This window comes from Alosa sapidissima, chromosome 24 (assembly GCF_018492685.1).
Source record: "Alosa sapidissima isolate fAloSap1 chromosome 24, fAloSap1.pri, whole genome shotgun sequence".
NCBI classification, from domain to species: domain Eukaryota; kingdom Metazoa; phylum Chordata; class Actinopteri; order Clupeiformes; family Clupeidae; genus Alosa; species Alosa sapidissima.
Window position 1 is genome coordinate 15,569,981 of NC_055980.1, and position 17,072 is coordinate 15,587,052.

The following is a 17,072-nucleotide window of genomic DNA, read 5'->3' on the forward strand; positions in this document are numbered from 1 at the left end:
TGTACAAAGACAAAAGTTGGGACACAGTAGTGTGCCATTACTGTAATAATTGATGTCAAAAGTACAGTTGAACTTCCTTGTTGCAAACTGACACAGACATTCTCTATGACAACACCAGGAATAGCCACTTGGCCGAAGGTCAAGATATGAACAATAGGAAGGAAATGCTCGGAGTTGTAGCGACTGTTGTACTGTTCATGCTAATCTGCATGGGCAGCACAGTGCATGCTGGTGATGCAGCATCTTTTTCACCAGGGAGATGCTTGTGGTCGACTAAGATCTTTTGTGCAACACAGGGTTGGCTCGCGTGGTTCTGCTAAATGTTTGCTGTGGTATTTTTTTTGTGGATGACAACACATAAATAATGGAAGTGCGAGCAAGCACATTTATGGGGAGGGGAGTTTTATGCAACTGCTCCGTGGAAACAATAACAAGTGTGGAATTTTGAGCTCCAAAACAAGCCAACTGGGGAGGAAATTATATGGTTTGGAGCGGCGGGGTGGAATGTAACGGTGGAAAGAAACCCTGGCAGACATGTCCACAGCGCAAACAAGAGATGGACATGCAGAGTGTTTGTTTGTGTCTTTCTCTGTGTGTGCGTGTCTGTATCTCTGCCTGTGTGTGTGTGTGTCACGCCTCATTTTCTTCACCATAAAAAGATGGAAGACAGGGAGTTGAGGAATGAGAGATGGGACAGGACAAGGGGACTCACCCACGCCGCTGTCGTCCAGGGTGGGGTTGTCGATCCAGTGCTGGGCCTGCTCGAGCTTCCCTTCCAGGTGCACGGCCGCCTTGGCGGGCCGGCTGTTGGCAACGGCCTTGTTGGTCTTGGACTGCAGGTTCTGCAGCGCCGTGGCGATCTGCTTGGCCAGAGCCCTGGCTTCTGGGGTGTCTCCTTTACCCCTGAGTGAGAGGAGAGATGGGGCCGACGAGAGAGAAGATGAATGAACGTGATTTCCCAACTATTAGTCACGGCTTATACATTGATTGTGCAAAATTTCTTCAGCTATGAGGTTAATACACGAGTTAATATGGTATTAATGTTTTTTTTTCCTTTTAACTTGCATAAAACAGTGTCCTGCGGCTTATACACAATGTGGCTAATGCACAGGAAATTACTGTAGGAAGTAGGAACTTTATACTGTACTGCAAATGGAAATGAGCTACTAGCTAAATCTGGTGCAAAGCATCTTTTTTTTTTCTGTGATCAGTGGATTTTTTGTACATGGTCCCTGAAAGAAATAAACTTAAACTACAGCCTCCAGCGAGAGCTCTCTAAGCCTTTATTGACGCAATAAGTTTTTGTGAGTTTTGAGGGCATAAACAAAGTGCACCAATGTGAAGTAAAGACACAAAAAGACATGGAGGACTGAGGGAGACTTGTGTAAATGCTGATTGCTGAATAATGAACTATGCATGTTCAACATTAAAGTGTTTATGATACCCACACCACCACTAATACACTAATCCACCACTAATATACTATTCTCATGTGATTAACATGCAGCAATAATGTTTGCATTCATTGTTTGCATTGCTGCTGTTTGCCTGTGCAAGCAGACAGTATTGAGATAGTGGCAAACAAAATTAGGATTACATCAGAAAAGACTTGACAGGAGTATAGCACAGCCTCTAGGCAACATTGGGCCATTGTACAAACACTGAGTTTTTACTGAGGTTATAGGAGAAAACTAAAGTGTACACACTAACCAACAAATGGCTTGGACACAGTTTAAAGATTAAGTCCCTGGGAGAGAAGGCTCTGAGGGCTACATACTGTTTCTTGAGCTCTGACAGCTTTGCGGTCAGGGCAGCGATCTCTCCCATGGAACGCAGGATGTCATCTCGCTCCTTGGGGTCCTCGCAGAGGTCGGCGATCTTTCGGGCCTCGGCCAGCAGGGACCTGATGTGCTCCTCGCCCTCAGGGCCTGCGTTGGGGTCTGCCAGCCAGTTCTGCAGGGGCAGAGACAGTCACATGAACATCTTTGCAGACATGCACTCATCTCATGTTCATGACTGTTACGCTCGTGACTGTTACGTTTGTGAATGTTACGCTCGTAACTGTTACGTTTGTGAATGTGACGTTTGTGATTGTGACTGTTACATTTGTTTGTGACTGTTACGTTTGTGAATGTTACGTTTGTGAATGTGACGTTTGTGATTGTGACTGTTACGTTTGTTTGTGACTGTTACGTTTGTTTGTGAATGTCCATTTCCTCACATTGCTACTCTGGTCTCTGGTGCAATGGTGGCATATCTGCACTTTTTACAGGGTGCTTGCAAACGTTGTGTCTCTTTGATAAATGAATAACATATTAGGCAACCACAGAGAAAGAATGAAAGAATGGGGTATGTGTGTGTGTGTGAGAGAGAGTGTGAGTGTGTGTGTGAGTGTGTGAGAGTGAGTGATAGAGAGAGGTGGGAGAAAGAGAGCAAGGTGACATGTTATTCATTTTGGTGAGTGGATGTGTGAGAGAGGGGGTAGGTGTGAATGTTATTAGTTGTGTGTGTGTGTGTGTGTGTGTGTGTGTGTGTGTGTGTGTGTGTGTGTTATTAGCCGTCTCTTCACAGTCGTGGGTGCTGTGGGTGGACCAACCTGAGCAGCATCGATCTTCTTGGCGATGGCCTGCTTGGAGTTGGTCATGGCCTCTAGCTTGCGGGCAGCGTTCTCCACTTTCCCTGTGAGCATGTCCAGCCCCTGGGACACCTGCTGGGCCTTCTGCATGGCCACTGGGCTCGCCCCCTGCCCTCTATGACAAACACACCAATCAGAAGTGGTTATGCATGTGACGTTCAACACAAGCACCAATCAGAAGTGGTCATACTCATGAGGTTCAACACAAGCACCAATCAGAAGTGATGATGTAGAAAAGCAGTTGTTATCTCAGCGCTTCTGTAATTAACTATCTGGCGCATCAACGGGAGAGGACTAATTGTAGTATCTCTAGATACGTTGGCAGAACGTTGAAAGTCCCATTATGTTGGCACATTAAAATAAAAATCTGAAGTTTAAACATCTGTGTTGTTCCTCTCTCTCGCTACAGTAGTGACCATGCTCATAAGATTCAACACACGCACCAATCAGTTGCCATGCCCCTGCGGCTCAACGCATAGCCAGAGAGGGTCAAAGCGGAGTTACAATGTAGTAATCAAGGATCTTTTGCATAGCTACTCTATGGCACTAATGATGTGCAGGTCATAAGTTTAAATTGGCGCTTTAAAACGAAGATTTGGACCAAACAGTCACTGCCACAGCATCTTTTAAAAACAAACTCAAATGTGTGTGGCCAGTGACAAAGAATGCATTCATTTAACATTAACAAAGAAGAATGCCTTCATTTAACATAAAATAGTTGATTAAGTAATACAGGTATTTTTAACCGATTCAATCAATGTTCTGAGCAACATATTGCTTAACTCGATAACATCAGCTGATCCTTTTTTTGTAGAAAGCCACCAGTCTGATGTCAGAGTCTCAAGAAAAGGGCCAACAGCTCACTTAGAAGGCATGTGAAGAATGTGTTAAAAATATCTTTTTAACAGATTTGCTTCTTTTGTTTAGCTGCCCCCACCCTCCCCATCTCTCTGAGGAAAAGTCCAAAAACAAGCCCCAGTGCCTAGAGAGGCTGGAGGAGGATAGAGAGGATTAAAAATAACCAGAGACAGCTGCATTTCATCCACCAGACCGCAGCTTCAGTTGAGACCCCATATCTGTGGGAGATCGCTTTCCCTCCCTTCTGAACAGTAATCCCCCATAATCAGATTGCCACTGCAAGTCTGCTCCGACTCCCACGACTGGGAAGACATATTAGAGCTACCGCTCCAAGAAATACATAGCATCCGCTTCTAGGACAGCACTAGATCAATGGTTTTGATAATGAGTCAGAGATCCAATAAGCAGTCAGCAGACAGCTGTGCATTTCCTGTTTCAACTCAGCTTCTTTATTACATCAATCAAATAAAACAACTATAGCTGAAATCAATTTGTATCACTACTATAGCTGAAATGACATGATATCACATCACTACAATTTAAATGTTAAGAGAAAAGAGCTTAGCCATCACAGTAAAAATGAATTAGTACATGAAGCACCTACAGTGAATGAGTGTCTGAGAAACTGAGAAATGCTCAGTGTGGGTATAAAAATAGGAAGTGAAGACTGTGGTGTTAAATTTGGATGCAGTGGTTCTTACCTCGCCCGCATCTCAGACACCTGATCGGTCATCTGGCCCAGGGCCTTGGCTGTGCCCTCGATCTCCCTGCGCTCCTTGCCGGCACACAGCTCACCCACTTTGCCAGCCTCGTCCAGGATCTGCCGAATAGCCTGCTCACCCGGATCGCCTGAGGACACACACACACAAACACACACACACACACACACACATTTAGCAAATACTTTCATCCAAAATTACTTGCAATACACTAGGGAAATCAATTCTACAGACATACTAAACTACATTAGTGGATCATGGCATAGTTGCCTGCCTTACCTGGTTGGGCGTTCGGGTCTCTCAGCCAGTTTTTGGCCTGGACCAATTTTGAGTCGATGAGGGCCAACGCTCTCTTCATGGCTTCCGTGTCCTTCATTTCATGAGGTTAAAGAGAATGAAAAGATTAATATTCTCATTTTATTTATTGAAATCACACATTGTTTGGCACAATATCACCCAGCTTATACAGGCCAGGCGTCCATACAGAGCTTGATTTAGCACAAAGTGGCTCACACTTCCCCAGTCATTTGACACATTGGATGATAACCTTCATTGCCATAAAAATGACAATAAAGTTCACAGCAGGTGCCAGGTCACACCAACAGATGCGTGTTAGGAGCGGAATTTACAAGAGTACGTATGCAACACGAACAAACAACTGAACAAACACCATGCACCAGCAGAGGGCCTAATCAAGCGTCTCTCTTATAAAAAAAGACACATCTGCTTCATCATACCAAAACCTGAACTCATAAAAATCAACATAACAAAAACCAGGGCAACATGTATTGCTTTATTTCATGTTGAAACATTCCAGGAATTTCAACTGACGCTCTGATACTGTACACTGCTAGCATGTATTGGAGAGCATTAGAGTGGAGGGGGAGGAGAGCGAGGTGAGGGAAGGAAGTACTGTAGGATAAAAAAAAAAAAGGTGCAGAGAAGTGTTTTCATGGCCATTTCCTTTTTAGGGTAACACGGTTTTTCAGGCGGCTGAACTGAGTCACCGGTACGCCGGCTGACTCACTCTAAGAGCAGATCCAGACTGCCATGCCTGAGATTAGACATGCTCGGCAGTTGTAGCGCTCACACAGAGTGCCACACGTCACCACAATCTGCTGCCAAAAGGGCTCTGCACTGGATGCCGTTTAAGTATGTTAACAGAGAATTCAAATGGCTTATTTATGTCATGAGTGTACACATGATTTGTCTAATAGGTGTGTTTTTTTTTTTGTCCTTGCTTGTTTTAAAGCAACACAATGCAGTTCTTTTAGCGTGAAATAACAGCTTAAAACTCATTATGATGATACACTGACTTATAATACAGAGAATGAAGCCTCGGACAATGCCAATGCACGCCCGGAATGCACAAGCTTGAACGTTGTTGTTCAGGTAGGATCATGACCCTTTTAGTCGTTTTTTTACTAACTGGGTACAGTCATAGCGCTAAATGATGGTGAATGTTAAATCTTGCTATAACTAGTCTTGCTAATCCTAGCACTTACCACCCAGCTAGAACTGACACTCGACTGTTTAAAAACAGCACTCACTCATGCACTTATTCTTATTGTACTCACTCATGCACTTATAACGTATTGTACCTTTTTTAAATTGTCCTAGAATTGAATTGCTTTAAAAAACATGCTGTTAGTCACTTTGGTTAAAAATGCATCAGCCAAATGTAATGTAATGTAATGAATGTTGATGGAGAATAGATATAAATTCTTCCATTGTGTTACCATAAGGCAAACTCAAGTGCACTGTCATGCCAATAGAGCAATCTAATCTAATTCATACTGTGAATGCTAATCTGATCTTTGTATCTATCAAATTAGTGCGGAAACTAAAAACATTTATATTAGTGTTTGAATCTGTACATGTTGTGTATGTGTTTGTGTGTGGCTTAAGAGTTTAGACAGGGTGGGATCAGCTCAGCTGTGCCTACTCAAACTTCCTGTAGCTCACAAACCGAGCTTCGAGAAAGGAAGAAAAAAAACACTTCTTCGAGTCACTACCACACAAAACACAAGAGACATCTACAGAGGAACGTTCACGACAGAAATAGACCATATGAGAGTGGGATCGGTCTACCGCCAGAGAGCAAAGAGAGAGCAAACACTCTAAAAAGCCACAAAACAGACGAGCACAAGGGGAAGACACCGATGCCGCAAGTACACAGACAGATGTACAGTCTGTCCTTGACGACAGCTAACGCGCATATGCTAACGTGTCCATATTCTGTGTGGCCATGAAATACTGATTATATGAAGTATGAGAAACGTTTAGAGGGAAAAGAATTTATGATGGTCATTCAGTAAGAATGAAATGGAGTGGAAATGACATGGCAGTGTGAATCTTTCCTAAGATACTAGCACTAAAACAACAACATTAATAACAAAAAGGTTACGTCATTGTGTAACCATGGTACACAAGAACAATACCACAGCAAGGGACTAGCTTTTTTCACACTTTTTTCTTTTACTAATCATTTTTCCATACGTGGCAGAGAGAGAGTGAGTGAGTGAGTGAATGAGTGAGTGACACAGGATGAGTAGGTGGATGGCCAAGAGACACTAGGTGAGTGAATGAGAGACTGGGAGGCAGGGGAGAGAGAGAGAGAGGGAAAGAGAGAGAGAGAGGGAACGAGGAAAAGGGAGGGAGGTAAGAAAAAAAGAAAGAAAGAAAGAGAGAGAGAGAGAAGACAGAGAGGGAGGGAGGGAAAGAAAGGTAGGGAGGTAAGAAAGAAAACAAGAAAGAAAGAAAGAGAGAGTTGTGAGAGACTGAGAGAGAGTTGTGAGAGACTGAAAGAGAGAGAGAGAGAGAGAGAGAGAGAGAGAGAGTTGTGAGAGAGATAGAGAAAAAGAAAGAAACAAAGAGGGAGAGAAAGAGAGAGTTGTGAGAGTGAGGGCGTGAGGCAGCGGAGAGCTGAGTGGGGGCCAGCCTGGTGGGTGAAGAGGCACGTGGAGCTCTACGGAGCAGTGGACTGAGCTGAGGAGGGAGATTTGGAAACATACGTCCAACAGGGGAGCTTAGATCCCTTTACAGACCGACCACACACACACACACACACACACAGTCCAGTAGCCACACACACATACACACACACACACACACACACACACACACACAGACAGAGACAGAGTGCAGTGCAGGGCAGTGCACTGAGGGATTAGTGATATGAGGGTTATGTTGGGACAGGAGATTTCATGGAGAGATCAGAGCATCCTGGAAACAAAGCAGAATGCCCCCTTTAGTCCCTCGGTCTCACTGACTGTCAGTGAGGACAGATTCAGTTTCAGTCATTAGGGCTGATAGTGTGTCCTTCCCACAACTACCAAAGATGCCCTGCTGATGCAGTTATTTCAGTTGTAGGATTTATGTGTGTGTGTGTGTGTGTGTGTGTGTGTGTGTGTGTGTGTGTGTGTGTGTGTATGAGTGAGACAGAGACTGTGTGTGAGTGAGTTTGTGCGTTCAATGTTAGAAGGAGAAAGACACACTTCTTCAACTTGTGTCATGACAAACACACACACACACACACACACATTCACAAAACACAGACAAACTGGACGAATATCCTGATTAATTGCCATCTCCCCATTGTCCAATCTCACAGGGCAATAGCAGGTTGTCATTCCATGGGGCATCACTTACGCTGCGTCGTTAGGAGAGACTCATTCCAGCACACGGCACTGGTCACTCCGCCTCAAAGGCTCATGGGTAACCACACAACATGACAACACACATGGGCAACCGCATGACACAAGGAGCCAGTAGAGGGAGAGAGAGGGACACACACACACACACATAGAGCAAGCATGCATGCTCCTGAGTACCGCTTACCTTCTACAGGGGGGGAGGAGGAGGAGGAGGAGGAGGAAGAAGGGAGTGATTGAGGGATCAAGGGAAAGAAAACAATAGAAAATAAAAGGGAAAAAGGAAGAACAAAAAAAGAAGCACAAATATTTTAACAAGACATAATAAATCGAGTCAAAAAATCTGAAATAAAGAGCCAACGAGAAAGCAAACAAACAAGCAATCAGAAGGATTTGAGCGGTTCTGCTCAGAGCTGAAAAAGGGGAGCTTAGACATGCAGTGCAAAGAGACAGGGCCAGGAGCCAGTGGGGTTTGGGGCCAATTTTATTAAAGGCAGCAGCTTAAATTTGGTGGTAAAACTGTTAAGTTTCCTTCTCAGAAGCAGTGCATTTAGCAGTAGCTTCAGCAGAGTAGCCGCAGTTCCAGCAACTGTGTAATTTGTATTTTTTATATTCATCAGGGCATAATTTTATTCTACTGTGAAGAAAAAAAAAAATTGCTCTGGGTTGAAGTTCTTGGCACGGAAAGGTAAGCGTACGGGAGGGCAACCCGGTACAGTCTGTCACGGCCCAGAGGCTTTTGTGTGCAGTGTGGGGAGCCGCATCGGTCACGTTCTACCCTTAACAACTAGGTTTGGATGGGCTCAATCCTCTTGCCCCGCTCAAGGGTAAATTCAACACAGCCATCCCCTCAAACCAGTTGCTAAGGGTATTAAATGGTACATTTACAATGTGTAGAGGTGAAATTTAAAAAGAAAAAGAAATAATCAAACTTGCTGTTGACCCAGAAACTCCAGAAAGCCCAATTTGTAATTCACCAAGAAATTGAAATGTTCCAGAAACTTCATGGGGGGAAAAGGAGTGACTGGGTCAAGATTATTCCCCTTTCCAAGCACTTATAAAGGGGCTTTGTGTGTGAGGGATCATGTGTGTGTGTTTGCACGTGCATGGAGGATGCAGTGGGCGTACAGGCCAGAGGCACATACCTTGTTGGCCCAGGCGTCCTCATCCCAGGATGTGAGCTGCAGAACCCGGATGATCTCGTGGATCTCGGTGCTCATCTTGTCCACGGTGAAGTTGCGGTTCTTCAGCGCCTCCTCCACGCCCTGGCTACCCGAGGTCTTGGTCGTCACAAAGATTTTGATTCCTGAGCCACGGAAGAACGAACAAAGGACTGGTGAACATTTCATTTCATGACATTTCTTTTATTAGTCACTTCACTCTGAAAAGACGCTGAGAAGTATTCCCCTATGAGAGGCCATTCAGGATGAAACAATGCCATTGTTTTGGCCATATAAAGATGAAAGGAGGACACACACATCCCCATAGTGTAATGCACATTAAATTATTAAAGCGAGCCGCCTTGGTGTGCAAGTTGTTTTCTATATTTCTTCTATTGCTCTTGGGTGCTCCTTGTTGGTGCCCCCCCCAATCCCAATCCTCCCCCACCAGCCCTTGCCACTTAATCTACTAAACCCCTCTTCTACTGCACTTTTTAACCCCCCTCCCCCATAAATGCACAAATAGGCTGACACCAGACATAATTTCACTGCATTTCTTACTTCCAGTGACTATATGTATGTGACAATAAACTTCCTTGTATCCTTCTATTGTTTTGGCCATGAACATCTTCTTAACGATCTTCGCTATGTCCTGCGAGTACACTGAGTGAGTTCCCCCCCACTGAGTGAGTTTTTTTTTTTTTAGAGGTGAGAGGTGTCTCAGGACAACTAAGTACATACAGCCATGCTTTCCCACTACCTTAGGACACACTCTCCTCAATTGGAAGGTCTCTCAAGGTGAGGAATGTTCCAGCTAGGACACTAACACCATAGCTCTGCCCCGCCCAACCTAGACTTGGCCATCTGATTTCACTCGTTCAGATCATCTGTTTCTGATTATGGCATCCAGATGGGTTGGACACGCTCAACCCTGGGGAGGACCACCTCTGATGCTTACAAGTCAATAACATTCATGGAAACACTGATGCCACTGATTATGTGTCAGGTCTCTTGAGGACAACTCTATTAAAAAGATCCTGTTCTGACTCAGCTAGGAGAGCCTCCTCTGGTGACAGAGGACAAACCAGATTCACCACTCCTGGTTCACTTTTGGTTTTATACTCAATTGACACAACTGGCATCAATACTTGTTAGGATGGCAAGATGTAGCAGAATAGAACATCCTCCATCTTCTACTAAAGTGACATTAGTTCATGAGCAATCCCGTTCTGACTCAGCTAGGAGACTGGGTGTTGCCTTCTATGGTCAGTGGCTGGTTTCACATCCAAATGTAACCTGTACAACAACACCAGTATGAGAAGACACAGCAACTTCCCCATTATAGAATTCTGAAGGCTTTGTTGTTACGCAAAGTTAAGGTAAAAGAGATATTAGGGACCAAACATTTCAATAGTCAATATTCAGTATGAAAATTTGCTATGTGTCAAATACTGTGTGGTAAATATGGTGACGTGGTTGACACCTCAGTCTCCTAATTACTTTCTGCCATCATATACAATTGACACAAGCTTAAAATGCAACCTAACACTTGGTAGGATGGCAGGGTGTAGCAGAATGTAACCTTCTCTATCTTGTGGCCCAATTAAAGTGGAGGAAAAGTGAAATTAATGCAAGGGCAATATGCACCATCAAATATGATATATAGATGATATACTTATATCATCAATATAGAATTATGATGAATTTCATCAATAATGACGTCATCTTCTGTTTTTTATAGTTTATAAATACCTGAGATGAGGACGGGCAGAAGCTCCTTGACCGTGTTCATGGAGTTGACGAGCATGACGCGGTGCTCCTGATGTGTGAGCTCCTGCTGGCGCTCGTCAATCATCTTCGCCATCTTCGTCATTCCTGTAGACAGAGAGACAGAACTGGGTACGACGGAAAAGGTCACTTCCTCTTCCTGTATTGAAATATGTCATTCACGTACGTCCTTGAGATGAGACAAGTTGTTAAATACAAACTATACTGATGCAGTGGTACATGCAAGCACTCAATCTAAAAGAATTATGATCTGCGTACTCAAGATTCTGAGATTCTGTTCAAATTTGTCATCGTTTGTACCATCACTCTTGATATATTTATTTTCTCTTGTGTGAGATGATTATGTGTCCTCCATCAGAGATTCTGGTTGTACTTTAACTCTGTCCCCCTAGGTTTTGATTACGAGGCTCATTAATAAAAACACAAAAATGCAAACTGCTGCTTTAACACCAGGACTGTGTAGCAACATACTGATCCACCTTGGATCAACCTAGCATCGAGGGAACGGCAGAGAAATATTGTTTGGTGAACTATTTTACATTTTCCAGGTAAAGGAATGAATATTCCAATGAATCTTCCGGGAGTTCTGAGGCCTCTTGAGACCTGGGTGTGTGGACAGAACCCTGGACTCACCTGGTCCCAAATTCTTTGTGTATGTGATCAAATCCTCCATGGACTCCACCACCTCTGCCACTGTGAGATACTCCAGGATACCTTTACAGACCCTGATGATCTTACGCACCTGTATGGCATCAAAGGGAAAAAAGGAATTCACTTAGTACCAGAAACATTAAAGGCCTGTAGTGGAAAAAAAAATAGTCACACTCTGGTTACACCATATAAACTATTTCCTTCTTAGAGGTTCTAAGAGTCCTTAGAGATGTAATGCCCCTTTCAAGTCCCTCTCTGCTTTCAACCTATGAGGTAAGGCCATTTTTATCATGTCTGTACACCAGAGAAGCAGGTCCACCAAGACAGCTAACAAGCTGCTAAAGTCTTGTTTGATCACCTCTCCCACTCTAATGTTACCCAGAAATGACATTCCCCGACCTTCATTACCCTCCACCTCATCCACCTCCTCCTTCTCCAACCCAACCCCCCCTCCCCCCGCTCTTTCTTCAGCCTCTTAGGTCATGCTGTGCAACATAAACACTTTCCAGGCTTTGCTGCGCTGTGCAGGACGTGCGCTTCACATCCAAACAGCCTGTCCCAGGAGGGGAGACAAATGGGATGTCTCCCCCGGAGCTGAGGCAGAGATTTCTGTAAATGGAGACTGGTTGAGGGGTAGAGTAAGGAGGGGGAATTAGGGAGTCGATGAAAGAAGGGAAAGGTGGAGAGGAGTGGCGACAGAGGGACGGGGTTGGATGGAGGGTAAGAAAGCAAGAAGAAGGAATGGAGCAATGGTGGATGGAGGAAACGCTGAAAAGATGAAGGGCTGAAAATGGGGAGAGATTGACACTGACAAAAATAAAAAGGAGAAAAGAGAAATGTGGGCCAAAAGAGGAAACCAAAAATACATAGAAAAAAAAACTATATCTACAGAGAGAAAAAAAGGAACCCAATCACAGTGACAATGCTGGTTAGCAGAGATAATAATGCCTTGATAAGCTGGCTGTACCTCAGCCTCGTCGAAGGTCAGCAGGAGGTCGGACGTGCCGGACAGGATGCCTCGCGAGCCATCGATGAGGTAGTCCCGGGCAGGCACGGAGTACGGGTCAGCCTTCAGCATAGACGCTGCCTGGACCAGCTTGGTGCATGCATTCTCCACCCTGTAGGAAAAACACGAGCAAAACCAACCATCAGCTATGTTACCTCTGCTCTGTGGGGAAAAAAAATGTGTTGTGAACCACTATTACTGTACTGTTCATTTTTTTTTTTAACGATTACAGTCTTGACTGATGTTAAGGATCACAGTGTTAAAGCCTTCATAGCTCTGTGTGCAATCATGTTAATAGAACAACTCAAAATCAAACTGAATCTTTATGCTCAACTTGTACTTCAGCCAAGTCAACATAAAACAGAGAGATGACGGCATAGGACCCCGAGGACAGTAGTAGATGTGAAACATGGAGAGAGTAAGGGGTAGGAAGAGAGCAACCTCTTACTGGTAAGTGATGAAATAACGGATGAGGCCACTTTTCGTGCCATGAGTCAGCTAAGCTAGCCTGGCTCCGCCTGTCTACGTACTTCCGCTCGATTTCTTTTTCCCTACAGTACTCCGCGAAGTCAGAGAGTCTGGTATCCAGGCTACAGCTAAGCAATGGTAAATGTAAAACATGGCACTGATGTGTGGCCTGCCTTAGATTTGTCTCTGCACATGTAACAGTAGCCTGCTAGTCACATGTAACGGTAGCCTGCTGGTCACATGTAACGGTAGCCTGCTGGTCACATGTAACGGTAGCCTGCTAGTCATATGTAACAGTAGCCTGCTAGTCCGTAGCTGTGCAGTATCTACGTTGTGTAAACCTCCCTCCCGACACCTTAATAGTCGTGTTAGTGAGAGAACTAGCAGCCTGGCTTTTAGCTCGATTGCTAGCGCGTTCGACTCCCGATCTGAGATGCTGCAGTTTGCGGGTTCGAGTGCGGGCGAGTGCAGGGCTGAGCCACACAGTCAACACAACACAGGTTACACACTTTTCCATTTATTAATTGTCTGTATTGCATGAGTCCTCACCAATCGCCGGAACTAAATTCTTTGTGTGTTAACATACTTGGCTACTAAATCGGATTTTGATTCTGAGAAGCAAATCTCCGTTAAACAGGGCAGGAAAGCGTTGCTCTCTTTCTCTATCTCTCAATGCAAAACACTCTTGCCCCAACTGCTGTTAATGTCATTCATGGGATACAATTATACTGCACTCTTGCCAAGATATTGATACTGAGCCTACTGTAGGAAGCAAGCAATCCGAGGCCTCCAATCTCCACATTTTCAGTGACTCAAGGAAATACCACCCAACTCCCCTGACAGGCCACGGATGTTCTGCAGATAACTGCCATACGTCCAGCGTGACAGATTTCCTCTGAGCGTCACACTCATTCCCAGAGCAAGCGAGGGAGCATAACTCTAACATAACATGTAACTCTAGCATAACATTACTCACGGAGAGAGAGAGAGAGAGAGAGAGAGAGAGAGAGAGAGAGAGAGAGAGAGAGAGAGAGAAAGAAAGAGAGAGAGAGAAAGAGAGCAGGCTGGAGAGAACACCCTGCATCAGCAAAATACGACCAACAGACAAGGCCAGATAAATCACCACCCCCCACCCTCTTCCTCTCAACCCGCTCCCCGAACTGCACCCCCACAAATGTGTAAGAACAGCCGGCGAGGCAGCGACGTGTGTTCCCATTCCCACACAATTCCCGACTTCCTACAGTCGGCCGTGAGCCAAGAGTGCATCTGGGAAAAGGGGATCTGTATCCTTCTTGACCCATTGTGAGGCATTGTTTGAGAAGAAGGGAAAATATTATGAAAAAGACATCAAGGTAACTCATGTTACAGGCCGCTGTTGGCGAGCCGTGCAGGAGACAGCCCAAGGATGTGTGGTACGAGGTAATGTATGTGCATGTTAACGAGTGGATTGTGTGTGTGTGTGTGTGTGTGTGTGTGTGCGTAGAGGAGAGGAGTTGGCCCAAGAGTGGCAGAGTCAGCAGTGTCCTTCAGTATGCAGCCCTGAGCCAGGCATGACACACACACACACACACACACACACACACACACACACACTTCCCCACATAAAAATACACCGCATAGGTACAGTATTTAGTACCCCTGCATTTAATGATACTGGCACATATCCTGATGGTCATTGCATGGATGCTAAGCCCTTAGTCTTCTGTGTGTAATATACTGATGGAGTGTGCTTATAAAACCAGTGTGTTGGCATACAGCAGCATTTTCTCCTACTTTAGCATAGGGTGGGGTAAGTGGGGGGTGGGTGGGGAGGATGAAAAGTGTATCAGCCTGAAGGTGACCAGCTGCCACAACACTAGCTCTAGCTGCTGAAACAAATGAAAAGCTACACAAAAACACTTGAGGTTATCGAGGAACAGAGCCACACAAAAAAAAGGCCATGAGTTTGAGATGATGAAGCTCCACTCATAACCCATCTGAATTGCCATGGGGATGCTCAGCTTTTTGAATGGGAGACCATTAACACACCCCCAACCGCCCCAAAAAAGGTGCTTGTTAGCAGTGCTTGGAGGAGGTGGGGGGGGGGGGCATACAACAGTGACATAGCCTGGAAGGCGTGAACCCAGAGGGATCCATGAGGGTGATGGTGTGCAGACTGGGCTACTGTGCATGTAACTGGACGCTCTTTTATAGTCCAGAGGGGGGAGAGACACACACACACACACACACACACACACACACACACACACACACACACACACACACACACACACACACACACACAGTAATAGGTTTCCACATGAGGGCCATTCATCGGGACTTAACAAAGCGCAGCTGTCTGGAACAATCTGTCGGTGATTTATGAGTCTATCGTGCTCGCTCTGGAGTGGAGCCTCCCTGGGCAAACAGAGAGCGGCCGGCCAAGGCAGAGCCTCAGAGACCATGCAGTCAGCGCAGCTAGCTAGCTAGCTAGCTAGCTAGCAAGCCAACCAGCCAGCCAGCCAGCCAGGCCTCTTTATTTATAATGCAACTTCAACAGGACTGTGCAAAGCACTTAACATGCCATATCTGACCTTTGCCTGAGCAGACACAGACGTAACTGCTGGGGTAAGAGAAAGAGAGAGAGAGAGAGAGAGAGAGAGAGAGAGAGAGAGAGAGAGAGAGAGGGAGAGGGAGAGGGAGAGGGAGAGGGAGAGGGAGAGAGAGAGAGAGAGAGAGAGAGAGAGAGAGAGAGAGAGAGAGAGAGAGAGAGAGAGAGAGAGAGAAAGGGAGAGGGAGAGGGAGTGTGAGTGTGTGTGACAGAGAAAGAGACTGAAAGAGGGAGTGTATTTCTTTAGCATTTCAGGGTCATCTCATCTTTCACTTATTTACCATGCAGCACAGAGACAGAGTGCGAAGTGATACTGGAGGACCAAAGTTCTACATTCATGGCATACATTTCACCACATAAGCTGTATTAACTGGTTGTGGAGTGGTGTGGTGTGGTGTGGTGTGTTGTGGTGTGTTGTGGTGTGTTGTGGTGTGTGTGTGTCTTACTTGATGAAAGCAGGCGGCATGTCTCTCTTCATAATCTGGTCCTCTGTGGTCTGGACAGTCTCTCTGCCCACCTGCAAACACAGAAGCAGTGAGGTCAGAAAACGACACCATTTCGCCTCCAACGGCTCTGAGTGGACCTTCAAAAGGCTTCATAGGGACATCGGCACTGCATGGCATATGTTTGAGTGCATTGTGGGAACGTGTCCCACTTCAAGTGTGATCCGGGTGTGGGGAGGTTAGGGGTGGAGGGGAGCTTTGCGGAGCTCATAATTGGGGCTTGATAAACCATTTTCTAAACAGCTGCAACTGTATTCTGGCTCTGGTATGGAGAAAAGCCAGCTATCAGCCACCACCAAACAGCCCCACCCCCTTCAAATTAGTCCCTCTTCTCCCTTACACATCCCCCTCCACTTCACCCCATACTTCATTCCTTCCTCTCGCACCCCCCTAATACTTCATTCTTTCTTCTTATGCCCCCCCTCTTTCTTCTTATGCACCCGACTCCAGTGACTCAACTTTGCCAGTACGTGCTCGCCATTTATCTGCCCAGTAACGACACCCTTGTTGCCAGCCTGCCTCAAATGTCAAATCTATAATAGAAAGGAACCCATACATTAACAGCACAGAGGCACTCATTGTCAAGACGACTCGCGACCCACACATCAGGAACCATTTCCCCCAACTTGTGCCACCTCTAATTATTAATAAATCTATGGTCTTTTAAATAGCACTGCATTTCATCTCTTAAGGACAAGGGACAAAGTAGTCATTGTGCCTTGATAAATGCTGCTGCATCTACACACTTGCACAAAAGGAATGGTAGGCTACAACTCCGACATCTTTGATGTCTGCAAGACTTACATACATAGCAAGATTCAGACAGTACAGGAGCAAACTGGCTCATGCCTAATATATTCCGACAAAATTGGAAACAGGGATAATGGACATAGAAATGCAACATAATAGGACACCTTTTATATATATATATATATGACACCAATACTTCATACATTCTATATATTTTTATACATGCAATAGTGTAGTTTATAGTCATACATCAATGAACAAATTGACCAAATTATAAAGAGTATACTGCCT

At 45.1% G+C, this 17,072-nt stretch overlaps 1 protein-coding gene across 2 annotated transcripts in view; it reads right to left on the reverse strand.

Moving 5' to 3' along the window:
* The window catches only part of vclb (vinculin b), a 38,550-nt gene that overhangs the window by 7,966 nt on the left and 13,512 nt on the right, over positions 1–17,072 (reverse strand). The window contains exons 2-11 of one of the 2 annotated variants that reach the window (XM_042082174.1): positions 15,975–16,045; positions 12,432–12,582; positions 11,447–11,555; positions 10,778–10,900; positions 9,011–9,171; positions 4,492–4,585; positions 4,195–4,342; positions 2,597–2,750; positions 1,778–1,953; positions 713–903 (exon numbers count right to left, since the gene is read on the reverse strand). In XM_042082174.1, coding sequence (XP_041938108.1) covers positions 713–903; positions 1,778–1,953; positions 2,597–2,750; positions 4,195–4,342; positions 4,492–4,585; positions 9,011–9,171; positions 10,778–10,900; positions 11,447–11,555; positions 12,432–12,582; positions 15,975–16,045 — 1,378 coding nt within the window. The remainder of the gene's footprint in view (positions 1–712; positions 904–1,777; positions 1,954–2,596; positions 2,751–4,194; positions 4,343–4,491; positions 4,586–9,010; positions 9,172–10,777; positions 10,901–11,446; positions 11,556–12,431; positions 12,583–15,974; positions 16,046–17,072) is intronic. The other variant, XM_042082175.1, reaches the window with a different exon arrangement.